The sequence below is a fragment of the Oncorhynchus gorbuscha genome, linkage group LG08 (genome assembly GCF_021184085.1).
Source record: "Oncorhynchus gorbuscha isolate QuinsamMale2020 ecotype Even-year linkage group LG08, OgorEven_v1.0, whole genome shotgun sequence".
NCBI classification, from domain to species: domain Eukaryota; kingdom Metazoa; phylum Chordata; class Actinopteri; order Salmoniformes; family Salmonidae; genus Oncorhynchus; species Oncorhynchus gorbuscha.
The window spans coordinates 29,725,557-29,738,829 of NC_060180.1; the positions used below are offsets into that span (position 1 = coordinate 29,725,557).

The following is a 13,273-nucleotide window of genomic DNA, read 5'->3' on the forward strand; positions in this document are numbered from 1 at the left end:
CACTTCAGCCCCGTCAATGAGAATGGGGGCGTGCTCAGTCCTCCTTGTCTTGTAGTCCACAATCATCTCCTTTGTCTTGATCACGTTGAGGGAGATGTTGTTGTCCTGGTACCACACGGCCAGGTCTCTGACCTCCTCCCTATAGGCTGTCTCGTCCGTTGTCGGTGATCAGGCCTACCACTGTTGTGTCATCGGCAAACTTAAGGATGGTGTTGGAGTCATGCCTGGCCATGCAGTCATGAGTGAACAGGGATAACAGAAGGGGACTGAGCACACACCTTTGAGGGGCCCCTGTGTTAAGGATCAGTGTGGTGGATGTGTTGTTGCTTACCCTTATCACCTGGGGGCGGCCCATCAGGAAGTCCAGTATCCAGTTGCAGAGGGAGGTGTTTAGTCCCAGGGTCCATAGCTTAGTGATGAGCTTTGATGGCACTATGGTGTTGAACGCTGAGCTGTAGTCAATGAATAGTATTCTCACATAGGTGTTCCTTTTGTCCAGGTGGGAAAGGGCAGTGTGGAGTGCAATAGAGATTGCATCAGCTGTGGATCTGTTGGGGTGGTGTGCAAATTGGAGTGGGTCTAGGGTTTCTGGGATAATGGTGTTGTGAGCCATGACCAGTCTTTCAAAGCACTTCATGGCTACAGACTTCTTGAGTGCTACGGGTCGGTAGTCATTTAGGCAGGTTACTTTAGTGCTCTTGGGCACAGGGACTATGGTGGTCTGCTTGAAACATGGTGTTGGTCAGGGACAGGTGAAACATGTCAGTGAAGACTCTTGCCAGTTGGCAGGTGTGCGTAATTAAGATGAATAAACTGGTGACAACCAGCACCAGTGAGGGGAGCGGGAGTAGACTTGACATGGATTTAAGTTAAAACAGTAAATCGGTAACTCAGAAACATTGTCTTCTTGGTAAGCAACGCCAATGTATATTTGGACTTGTGTTTTAGGTTATTGTCCTACTGAAAGGTGAATTAGACTCCCAGTGTCTGGTGGGAAGCAGACTGAACCAGATTTCTTTCTAAGATTTTGCCTGTGCTTAGTGCCATGTATTTTTTATCCTGAGAAACTTCCCAGTCGTTACTGGTACTCAGTATTTGTTTTATTGGATTTGACCCAAACACTTTATTTGTTAAGTGGAGCAACACATGGGAACCCAAGAGCAGACTCAGATGAGGAAACAGGGATGAATGAACCAAAATATTTGTTACACAGGGAGATATGGAGTGCAGCTCCGGGGAAGCTCGGATGAGTTGCAGAAAAAACAGGTGTGGAGACGGAGGTTGGAGTTAGCCGAGTAGAACAGGGTAAATCCAAGGTAGTGGTGGGGAGTAAAATCCAGAGCAAGGTGGTGAGATGTTGAACAGGAGCTAGAGCGGTAACTGCAATGAGAGGATAAACATAGCCAGGCAGAGTAACAGGAGCTTGAATTATTATAAATGGCTAGAATCATGAACTGACTGAGCAGAGATTACAAAAGGCAGAGAGGTAGTGGCAGGACTGAGTATTTGTAGAGGCCTTGATTATGGAACGAGTTGCAGCTGGTAGGGATCTGCTCTGACTCCAGCACACCTGTCTCCAACCACACAATCACACAGAGAGGGAGAGGGAGAGAGAGAGTGTACAGGGGGAGTAATTGCAGGTCAAGAAGACACCGGATGAACACCAGAGGGCGTAGCAGGAGCAGATGTGACAGTATTCATGACAAAATGTTAATTGCTTTGCCAAATTTTTTGCAGTATTACTTTAGTGCCTTCTTGCAAACAAGATGCATGTTTTGGGATATTTGTATTCTGAACAGGCTTCCTTCTTTTCACTCTATCAATAAAGTTAATATTGTGGTGGAACTAGAATGTTGTTGATCAATCCTCCATTTGATCCTATGACAGCCATTACACTCCAACTGTTTTAAAGTCACCATTGGCCTTATGGTGAAATCCCTGATCGGTTTCCTTTCTCTCCGGCAACTGAGTTTTTTTCCCTGGCAACTGTATCTTTGTAGTGACTGTTTAATAGTGATTTTACCCAAATCAAAATTGCATTTGACTAAGAACTCCAGACCACCAACCTGTTGGAATATTAAATTAGGGAATATATTCCAAATGCAATCATTATTTCTTCAATCATTTTGGATCTCTTTGATCTTAAAGATTCTGTTAGAGGTTTTAAAATCTAGAGCATTCAACACTCACTCACTTTGGGTGTTATATACAACCTATTCTCTTAAACAATTAGGTTTATTCTTCATATCAATTTAAATGATTTTGTATCAACCATTTTAGTTACTGACAAAGGAACATCTAAGGCAAGGGAAGTATAAACTAATCTGGACAAACCTTCAGATTTGGATAAAGGTACAATTACGATCTCTTAATAACCAGGAGTTAAATCTCTTTACAATTTTATTTTACCTTTATTTAACTAGGCAAGTCAGTTAAGAACAAATTCTTATTTTCAATGACAGCCTAGGAACAGCCTTGTTCAGGGGCAGAACGACAGTACCTTGTCAGCTTGCAACCTTTCAGTTACTAGTCCAACGCTCTAACCACTAGGCTACGCTGCCTCCCCTATCTACAATAGGAGATACATTTAAATTGTCCTTTTCTTTTTGATCTTTGCAAACTTTAATTCCAAGATATGTTATCACGTCCTTTACAGGAATATTACATTTTGAGTTCAAGTCACATCATTTCAACGCTCATAATTCACATTTCCTATTATTCAGAAGAGACTTGATTGGGCCAAGATACACGAGCAATGGATATTAGACTGGTGTAAATCTTCTTTTGGTTTGATGAGTCCAAATCTGAGATTTTTGGTTCCAACCGCCGTGTCTTTGTAAGACGCAGAGTAGGTGAACAGATGATCTCCGCATGTGTGGTTACCACAGAGAAGCATGGAGGAAGAGGTGTGAGGGTGTGGGGATGCTTTGCTGGTGACGCTGTCTGTGCTTTTTTTAGAATTCAAGGCACACTTAACCAGCATGGTTACCACAGCATTCTGCAGCGATACGCCATCCCACCCCGTTTGCACTTAGTGGGACTATCATTTGTTTTTCAACAGGACAATGACCAAACACACCTCCAGGCTGTGTAAGGGCTATTTGACCAAGAAGGAAAGTGCTATATCAGATGACCTGGCCTCCACAATCACCTGATCTCAACCCTATTGAGATTGCTTGGGATTAGTCAGACCGCAGAGTGAAGGAAAAGCAGCCAACAAGTGCTCAGAATATGTGAGAACTCCTTCAAGACTGTTGGATAAGCATTCCAGGTGAAGCTGGTTGAGAGAATGCCAAGAGTGTGCAAAGCTGTCATCAAGACAAAGGGTGGCTACTTTGAAAAATCAAAAATAGAAACACTTTTTTTGGTTACTTCGTGATTCCATATGTGTTATTTCAGTTTTGATGTCTTCACTGTTATTCTATAATGTAGAAAATAGTAAAAAAAATATAAAAAAACTCTTGAATGAGTAGGTGTGTCCAAACTGTTGACTCTTACGGAATATAAATAAAATAAAGATTAAATAAAAACTAAGTGGTGTAGTTTTTCTCAAGTGCAAAAAATGTTTCATGAAAACTAGTCAGCTCTCGTTGAATGGCAACAAACAGTTAATGTTCCCACTCTAGTTAGGAGTAGTACTGTTGACCAATCACTGACGAAGGGGCGTAGACTTCGGCAACTGATACTCGACTTGCCTCAAGAACATTTTTGGTGTGCTGGAACAGCTGAAAAAAACCCTGCCGAAGACCAAAACGAACAACAAAAAGTAATAGTACTGTATATGCACGAACAGTTTTGACTGGCAAGCAACACGGTAAGCTTTAGGATGGAATCAGTGTAGCCAACTGTGTGATTGATCGTCAAAGCTTAGCTTATGTAAAAAAAAAACTGACATATTTATGAAGTATGTGTAGCTAGAGAGGCCTAATAGGAAAAGGGGGATACCTTGTCCGATAGTACAATTTGTGTGCTCATAATGATAATGATAATGATGATGGTGATCACTAGAAGTACTGTAGTAAGACAGTAATAAATGTGGTTTTGTGAGAATCATTCATTTGCTTACATCAACAACAGTAGACATGGTTAAGGTAGGCTAGGCTACTACTAGGCCTATAGCCTAATCTAATTCTTCACTGGTCCAAAAAGTTGTACCTGACATGAACTGGAGCTGTGGATATTCTACTCGAACCGAATGATTAAAAAAAAGACCCGACCAGATCGGACCTGAGTGACAAATGAAACGTTATTCAGCTAATTTGCCCTACACTATGTAAGCTATACAAAGCTGTGGTCAGGTTCGGATGGGTCCACTCGAATATATCAGCTCTACAACATAGACCCGATCCATGACAATTGACAACTCAACCTGACTTGGACCGGAGGGACAAGTTGAATTTTGGACCCTCATGGTACACTAACCCGAATACTGGACCCAGGACCAGAACAGGCCCAAAATTATAACTTGTCCCTCTGCCCTGGGTCTCTTTTTTTGTTTTGTTCTTTTGCACAACTTTTTGGACCCTTGAAGACCTTCACCTTTTCATCATCAATTGATACATAAAAAAAAAATGCCATTTTGGTGGTGGCTTGAGGTACGACATGGCATTGCACTATTGCCAAAGACCAGCCTCTTTCCAGAGATTACATACCTCCCCAAAACTTATTCAGAAGCTGAGAGGGGCAGATGGAGGGAGGGGGACCCTAAATTCGGTCCCCTTGTAGTGTGGTAGTCTGTCATCATTAGGACATTCACTGCTGCTCTGGAGGACTAGAGGGAATCACACAGGCTGTGTGCATGTCAGGAACAGACTGAGATAGCGTGCTCATTAAAGGGAGAGTGTGTGTGTGTGTGTGTGGGGGGGGGCTGGGGGCTGGGAGAGAACACTGCTGTGCCCCAGCGAGCTCAGTAACCACCGCTTACTGCTGCTCTGTAGTTGCCATGGATACAGTGCCCTCTCTCTCTCTCATGGGTATGGAGGGATGGGGTGGAGGAGAGGAGAGGAAAGAAGTGACTCTGGCTGCTGCCTCTGCGTCATATTTATACCATCGGAGAGCTAGCTGTCTCCATCCCTCCTCATCATCTCCGCGATCCATTTCATCTCTCTGTTTCGCTCTCTCTCTTTTTCTGGCGGTCTATTTTTCTTTGCGGTTGACCTGGTGGATGTTATAGTGAACTGACTCTGGTGTTTCTACAGCCAGCCAAGGACAGAAGACTGGAGGAGACAAAAGGGGGGAGGTAAGCATGGATGGCGTGTGTGTACATGTGCCTGTTTGTGTAGTGAGGTGCCAAGATTTTTTTTTGTGTTTTTTTTGTTTGTTTTTTTGACCTCATCCGAGATATACTGGGAGATGGATGTCATGCCCCTCAGGCTAGACTATGCCAAAGTCCTTATTTTGTGTGTGTAAAATGTAATGTTCATAAAGAGTGTTTGTTTACCTCCACAGAGGTCAACATGTTCTTCACATGTTGTGTGATGCCTCTGTGATGAGGTGTGATGCCTCTCATTCAGTTGTGTTTGTGCAAGTACTTGACTCCTCCTCTGACATTACTGTTGTGCTGTTGCTGCATGCCTTATGACAGAGAAAGACAGAGCGACACCATCTTTGTTTTCGGAGAAGCTGCTTTCGGAGGGTGAGTGACGGTGTGGGAGTGTGAGCGCCGGTGTGATCAACATTGCCTGTTTGTGCAGTCAGTGGTGAAGTGTATATCTCTAGGCTTAAAGCCTACCTGGTATATAAACAGCAGCCATTTCACCAAAGCTGCAGTGGAGACAGACACACAGACGTACTGTACTGCACATGCAAGCAAAAACACACATACAGACACACAAACACTGTGTGTGTGTGTGTGTGTGTGTGTGTGTGTGTGTGTGTGTGTGTGTGTGTGTGTGTGTGTGTGTGTGTGTGTGTGTGTGTGTGTGTGTGTGTGTGTGTGTGTGTGTGTGTGTGTGTGTGAAAATACTCATATCTGCCTTTGTTCTCAGTTCGCCATTTCAAAAACAAGAGTTCTACTGCCAGCTGAGATAATTCTGTTTTGGTCTGGCTAGACTGAGAGAGAAGGGGGGAGAGAGAGAGAGAGAGGAAACAGAGTAGAGAGATCTAAGAGCGAGAGATGTGAGGACTGACAGTAAAAAGGCCTCAGGGAGGGTGGCGATAGTTCCTCGGAAATGTGTCTTAACAGCATGTATGACATTCAGCTCTGATGGCTCGGTCATCGACACGGCGCTTGATAGTTTGTAGAGAATGTCGTGTCCCACTTGACGTTTTTGTAAAAATGGTTGTTGTGTTTACTCAACGCATTGATCCTGACTGACGGATAACAAAGAGCTGTAGCTTGTGAAGAGGAGCCCCACTCCTACTGTGTATATGTGTGTGTCACTGCGAGTGTGTGTGTGTTAATATTCTCTCCTCACCATTCTTGATGTCCCTAAGATATCATGTAGTGGAGCGAAGGAAGAGTAGACATGGGGCTCAGAGGAGTGTGTGTCTGTTTGTCTGTCTGTGCACGTGTGTGTGGTGGACTGTAAGAATATTGGGTTTAGAGAGCAGACATCCTTGATGGAGAGGGGAGGCTGAAGAGACTAGCGCTAGCGTGTGTGTGCATTTTCTATTTTTTATTTCGCCTTTATTTCACCAGGGAAGCTCGTTGAGAACAAGTTCTCATTTATAACTGCGACCTGGTGTGTGTGTGTTATTAATTTATATATATATATATATACACAGTTCAAGTCGGACGTTTACATACACTTAGTTTGGAGTCATTAAAACTCGCTTTTCAACCACTCCACAAATTTCTTGTCAACAAACTCTTGTTTTGACAAGCCGGTTAGGACATCTACTTTGTGCATGACAGAAGTATTTTTTCCAACAACTGTTTACAGACAGATTATGTGACTTATAATTCACTGTATCACAATTCCAGTGGGTCAGAAGTTTACAATACACTAAGTTGACTGTGCCTTTAAACAGCTTGGAAAATTCCAGCAAATTATGTCATGGCTTTAGAAGCTTCTGATAGGCTAATTTGAGTCAATTGGAGGTGTACTTGTGGATGTATTTCAATGCCTACCTTCAAACTAAGTGCCTCTTTGCTTGACATCATGGGAAAATCAAAAGAAATCAGCCAAGACCTCAGAAAAAAAATCGTAGACCTCCACAAGTCTGGTTCATCCTTGGGAGCAATTTCCAAATGCCTGAAGGTACCACATTCATCTGTACAAACAATAGTACAGAAGTATAAACACCATGGGACCACGCAGCGTCATACCACTCAGGAAGGAAGAAGCCACTACTCCAAAACCACCATAAAAAGCCAGACTACAGTTTGCAACTGCACATGGGGACAAAGATTGTTTTTGGAGAAATGTCCTGTGGTCTGATGAAACAAAAATAGAACTGTTTGGGCATAACGACCATCGTTATGCTTGGAGGAAAAAGGGGGAGGTGTGCAAGCTGAAGAACACCATCCCAACCGTGAAGCACGGGGGTGGCAGCATCATGTTGTGAGGGTGCTTTGCTGCAGGAGGGACTGGTGCACTTCACAAAATAGATGGCATCATGAGGAAAGAAAATTATGTGGATATATTGAAGCAACATCTCAAGACATCAGTCAGGAAGTTAAAGCTTGGTCGCAAATGGATCTTCCAAATGCACAATGACCCCAAGCATACTTCCAAAGTTGTGGCAAAATGGCTTAAGGACAACAAAGTCAAGGTATTGGAGTGGCCATCACAAAGCCTTGATAGAACATGTGTGCGAGGAAGGAGGCCTACAAACCTGACTCTGTTACACCAGCTTTATCAGGGGGAATGGGACAACATTTACCCAACTTATTGGGGGAAGCTTGTGGAATTCTACCCAAAACGTTTGACCCAAGTTAAACAATTTAACGGCAATGCTACCAAATACTAATTGAGTGTATGTAAACTTCTGACCCACTGGGAATGTGATGAATGAAATAAAAGCTGAAATAAATCACTCTACTAATATTCTGACATTTCACATTCTTAAAATAAAGTGGTGATCCATACTGACCTAAGATGGAATTTTTACTAGGATTAAATGTCAGGAATTGTGAAAAACTGAGTTTAAATGTATTTGGCTACGGTGTATGTAAACTTCAACTGTATACACTACCGTTCAAAAGTTTGGGGTCACTTAGAAATGGCCTTGTTTTTGAAAGATAACTGATTTTGTTTTGTCAATTTTTAAAGTAACATCAAATTGATCAGAAATACAGTGTAGACATGGTTAATGTTGTAAATTGCTATTTGTAGGTGGAAACGGCAGATTTTTTAAAATGGAATATCTACATAGGTGTACAGAGACCCATTATCAATGACCATTACTCACTCCTGTGTTCCAATGGCACGTTGTGTTAGCTAATCCAATTAGCTAGTTTTAAAAGGCTAATTGATCATTAGAAAACCCTTTTGCAATTATGTTAGCACTGCTGAAAACTGTTGGTCTGATTTAAAGAAGCAATTAAACGGGTCTTTCTTTAGACTAGTTGAGTATCTGGAGCATCAGCATCAGCACACTCATGTACTTGTCGTCTTGCTCAGTTGTGCACCGGGGCCTCCCGCTCCTCTTTCTATTCTGGTTAGAGCCCATTTGTGCTGTTCTGTGAAGGGAGTAGAACACAGCGTTGTATGAGTTTTGTTCTTTTCTTTCAAAAACAAGGACAGTTCTAAGTTACTCAACTTTTGAACCGTAGTGTGTTTGTGTGTGTGTGTCAGAGGAGGCTGGTCGGAAGAGCTATAGGAGGACGGGCTCATTGTAAAGGCTGGAATGGAATTAATGGAACTGTATTAAACACATCCCAAAAATATGGAAACCACGTTTGCCTCCGGTCCATTGATTCCATTCCAGACGTTACAATGAGTCCGTCCTCTTATAGCTTCTCCCACTGTGTGTGTGTCTGTGTGTCTCCCTTGGTCTCCAGTGTCGCAGTGCTCCAGGAGGGCTTTGCATTTTTAATCGATGCTGACTGTAGTGATTAACACTGCTGTTATACACACAGATGCAAAAAAAGAGGGAGGACAAGGGAGAGAGTGAGAGGGAGTGTTTTTGAGGTTATTCCTATTTACACGAATGAACATTACAAATGGACGCTCAAATCAATGAACTGCACATCAAGGCCACCAATTAAATACGAGAGCCGGCACTGGCTGATCAATGTTTGCAAAGCACATAGCCTCTGCGTGACATCATACATTTAGAACAAAAAACAGGATATTTCCCTGTCTGTTGCCCTGTATAATCATGTTGTTGCTCTGTACAAGCACTGATACGTTTGCCACCATAAGCCATTTCAAGAGACCTATGGTTTGTCTCCTCTCTCATATCTTTCTCCGCCCACCAGTGTTGCAATTTGCATATTAATGAACCAACCAGTGCACTCCATTTCCTACTTCCTGATTCTCAGAGAGCGAGAGAAAGTGAGGGAGTTCCGATCCAGTTTTGTTTCATTATATTCCCTGTTGTTCTACACCTTTTTTTTCACACTCTTCTCCTTGTTTCTTTCCCTTTGCACGTGTCCAGTGTGTCCATGCGTACGGAGGGAGGACTGAAGGCAGCTGTTTCCAGCAGAGCAGAGACCTACAACATGTGAGAAGATGTCTGTTGGAGGCTGCGCTTGCCCGGGTAAGTCCACCCATCTCTCTCTCATTTGACCTCTCGTGTCTTTGCTGCTGTTAAGGTTTGATGGTATCCACATATTTGTTTAGAATGTACTGTTACAAAAAGGTCCAACTGGTTTACAGTGTTTTTTTACTGAAGTCAATATTCAGGGTACTTTATACTGTATCTCAAGGAGACTGCACAACAACTTACTAGCTATTGCTAACTCACATCTGCACACATATGTGGCTTTCCCCCATGTTGAATGAGGTACAGATTGTAAACAACTTGGGAGCAATGTTTTCTTGCTGGGACAAGTTTAGGCCAGTGAAGCGCTCCTGCGCCCACAGAACAATCAGGTTCCTTATGGAGGGAGGTGGGGGTGGGTCGAGGAGGAGAGACTGAGGGAAAGAAAGTGAGAGAGAGAGAGAGAGAGAGAAAGAAAGGGATTAAGAGGGGACACACAGTAACTCAGTGGTCCTGTTTGAAAGCTAGTTTGTTTACATTCCTGTTTGATGTTGCACTGATGGATCCTCTCCCTCAGTGTGTGTGTGTGTGTGTGTGTGTGTGTGTGTGTGTGTGTGTGTGTATTTGGCTCTGAGTGTGGGCTGTGCTGTGGAACACTGACATGACTACATCCTAACAGTCCGTGAGAGTCTGATCTGTAAGTACTGCAAGACAGATCTCACTGCTCTATCATGGTGGAGGTAGTCACAGCCTGGTAAAAATAGAACGCACGTGTGCTAAATTACCCCCCCGCACCCTCTCTCGCACATGCACACACACATGCAAGCTGCTCTTTCCCCTCTCATGTCTCTTCCTCTACCTCTCTCCTCTCTTTACCTCTCCCACTCACTCCCTGTTGTCTCTCTCGCTTTCTCACTCTCTTTCGCCATCGGTGGCACCAGCTCATGCAGAATGTCACATGGTCTGCCTCCTTGATTGAAGGGAAAAGGACTTGACGCAGAACTAAGATGGCAGACAGGGGGAGTGAACCGATCCACTCTTTCCCCGATAGATTGGTACTGCCTCTGCTGACTGATTACCACTCTCCCATTTTCACTGTCCCCTCCCGTCAGAAAGAATGCAGTAAGAAGAGGGATGATGAGAGGAACGGAGAGGGAGATGCAGAGAGGAGTGGAGCGGTGAGAGGGGGGGATGCAGAGAGGAGAGGGGGATACAGAGAGGAGAGGATACAGAGTAGAGAGGGGGATGCAGAGGGGGGATGCAGAGAGAGAGGAGGATAGAGAGAGAGAGGATATAGAGATACAGAGAGGAGAGGGGAGATGCAGAGAGAAGAGAAAGGGATACAGACAGCTTTCGATGTGCAAGGAGAGGGGAGAGCAGAGGAAAGTTGGCATGAGCCACTGACTGGGGAGAGGAGAGGAGGAATGAGAAATGGGGTTTTCTACATGGTTGAAAATTAGATGGCAGGTAAACAAAGTCACTCAGTGGAACACAATCCTTCCAGTGTTCAGAGAAAGCTTCATTGTGACGAATAGGTGAGAAGAAGAGCACAAAAAGATGAACAACAACATCCTTCAAGCATTGCATAGCTTTATTTTATTAGCCAGTGAGGTATGTGGTTTAGCACTGAAGGAGAGGCAGCCTATGGTGAGTAATACAAGCAAAGAGACAGCAACTATTTGCTGTGCTTTTAAATTCCATCTCAGTGGATCATGTTTGTGCGTGCGGGGACGGTCACTCGGCATGCCCATGATTGTGCCGGGCCTCAACAACCCCTGCTACCCCATATAGACTCAGTAGAAGGGACAGAGTAGATATATAGGCTCTCACTCTTTTTCTTCCCCATTGTCTCCCTCTTTCAGCTTCTAACTACTTGCTTTGTTTGCCGTTCTGTTGGCCTCCTTGTTGCTATCGCAACCAGTGAGCAGCTATGACAATCCTGACGGGCTTGTGTTTTGAGAACCGTTTGTATGTAACTAAGGGGTTATATAACGGTAACTAAGTCTGAGCTTAAATCGCTTTTTTTCATCGCTTACCCTTCTTCATTTTTTACTTTTCCACCATAAGTGGACAAACAAAGTGGACACACACTCCAACTATGCTGTTTCTCTGAGACCTAAAACCTGGAGACGTTTAAAAGATAGATTCACGGGGTGTGTGTGTGTGTGTGTGTGATTGCGTGTGTATGAGAGAGAGAAGTGTGTACATATGGTCTTTGCTTGTCGAGAGAAATTGTCAGTGACTTTTTGTACAGTTCACCTCAATCACGTATCTCATCTCAGTATCTTTATCAGGGTCCGTTTTCATTTGCAAGTACAAGTCCGAATCACTCTATTCAGAACAAGCGTGATGCCTACCAGGGCGTGGGAGTCTACGTCCGTCCCTTCAGGAAGTGAATTCAAATGTCATTAATGAACGGACAAATCATCTTTAATTCAATGATCAATAATTGCTTCATGGAATTTGCCTTAACCCTGCTGGCCTGTCAAGTCAACACAGCTATTGGAGGATACATGTTGTCATCGTACAGCAGGGTCACGATCAAAAGGCACCAATCGGAAGAAAGTCGACAAAACAAGGACTAACCTGAAATATCAATAACAAACACTAATCCCAATAACAAATGCCAAATTTTCGATTCGCATTACAAAACGCCATACTAATACTCATCCCCCAGATCTGTGTAGCTGAAAGCCTGTTGGCCAGTGAAGCACACAGTGACGTCCATCATCAGCTCTGCCTAACCTTTTACAGGAAACACTGAGAGAGCAGAGTCTTCAGTAGATGGGGTGATGTAAGACAAGACACATGCGTCAGGCTTCTAGGGTAAAGGTTAGACTTGTGAATGAGACTACAGTGGGCCCCCTTTTCAGCGCGGTCTGTCTGGGTTTGAACCTGGGCCGTCTGAGCTTCACTGTGAGTTTTCCATAGGGCATTCAAGGTTGTAAATTCCATCAGCATTCCAGTTGAATACAACTAAGTTATATTGAGCATTCTGATATGATCTAGATGGTTTGATGAAGCAGAGCACAGTAAGTAGATATTCAGGACGATCACAAGAGGACGCCAAAGCATCCGTTTCATGCGTGTCATGATTTCTAAAATGCACTATATTGCCAAAGGTATGTGGACACCTGCTCATCTAACATCTCATTCCAAAATCATGGGAATTAATATGGTGTTGTTCCCCCCCTTTGCTGCAAAAGTAGCCTCCACTCTTCTGGGAAGGCTTTCCGCTAGATGATGGAACATTGCTGCGGGGACTTGCTTCCATTCATCCACAAAAGCATTAATGAGGTCAGACACTGATGTTGGGCGATTAGGCCTGGCTCGCAGTTGGCTTTCCAATTCATCCAATGATGTTTGATGGGATTGAGGTCAGGGCTCCGTGCAGGTCAGTCAAGTTCTTCCACACCGATCTAGACAAACCATTTCTGTATGGACCTCGCTTTGTGCACAGGGCATTGTTATGTATGCTGAAACAGGAAAGGGCCTTTCCCAAGCTGTTGCCACAAAGTTGGAGGCACAGAATCGTCTAGAATGTCATTGTATACTGTAGCATTTAGATTTCCTTCACCGGAACTAAGGGGCCTAGCCTGAACCATGAAAAACAGCCCCAGACCATTATTCCTCCACCAAACTTTACAGTCAGCACTATGCATTGGGGCAGGTAGCGTTCTCC

The 13,273-nt window shown here is 43.8% G+C and overlaps 1 protein-coding gene across 10 annotated transcripts in view; it reads left to right on the forward strand.

Moving 5' to 3' along the window:
* Positions 1-3,677: 3,677 nt before the first annotated feature.
* Positions 3,678-13,273, forward strand: part of LOC124041470 (LIM domain-binding protein 1-like) — a 46,391-nt gene continuing 36,795 nt past the window's right edge. For 6 of the 10 annotated variants that reach the window (XR_006839951.1, XM_046359079.1, XM_046359088.1 and 3 more), the window contains exons 1-2: positions 3,678-3,814; positions 9,547-9,648. Coding sequence is in view for 9 of the 10 variants with exons in the window: in XM_046359079.1 (XP_046215035.1) it covers positions 9,621-9,648 (28 nt within the window). In the remaining variant the exon portion in view is untranslated. Of the gene's footprint in view, positions 3,815-5,216; positions 5,240-5,583; positions 5,636-6,569; positions 6,575-7,440; positions 7,447-9,422; positions 9,444-9,546; positions 9,649-13,273 lie in introns of those variants that run through there. The other 4 variants (XM_046359081.1, XM_046359082.1, XM_046359080.1 and 1 more) reach the window with 4 other exon arrangements.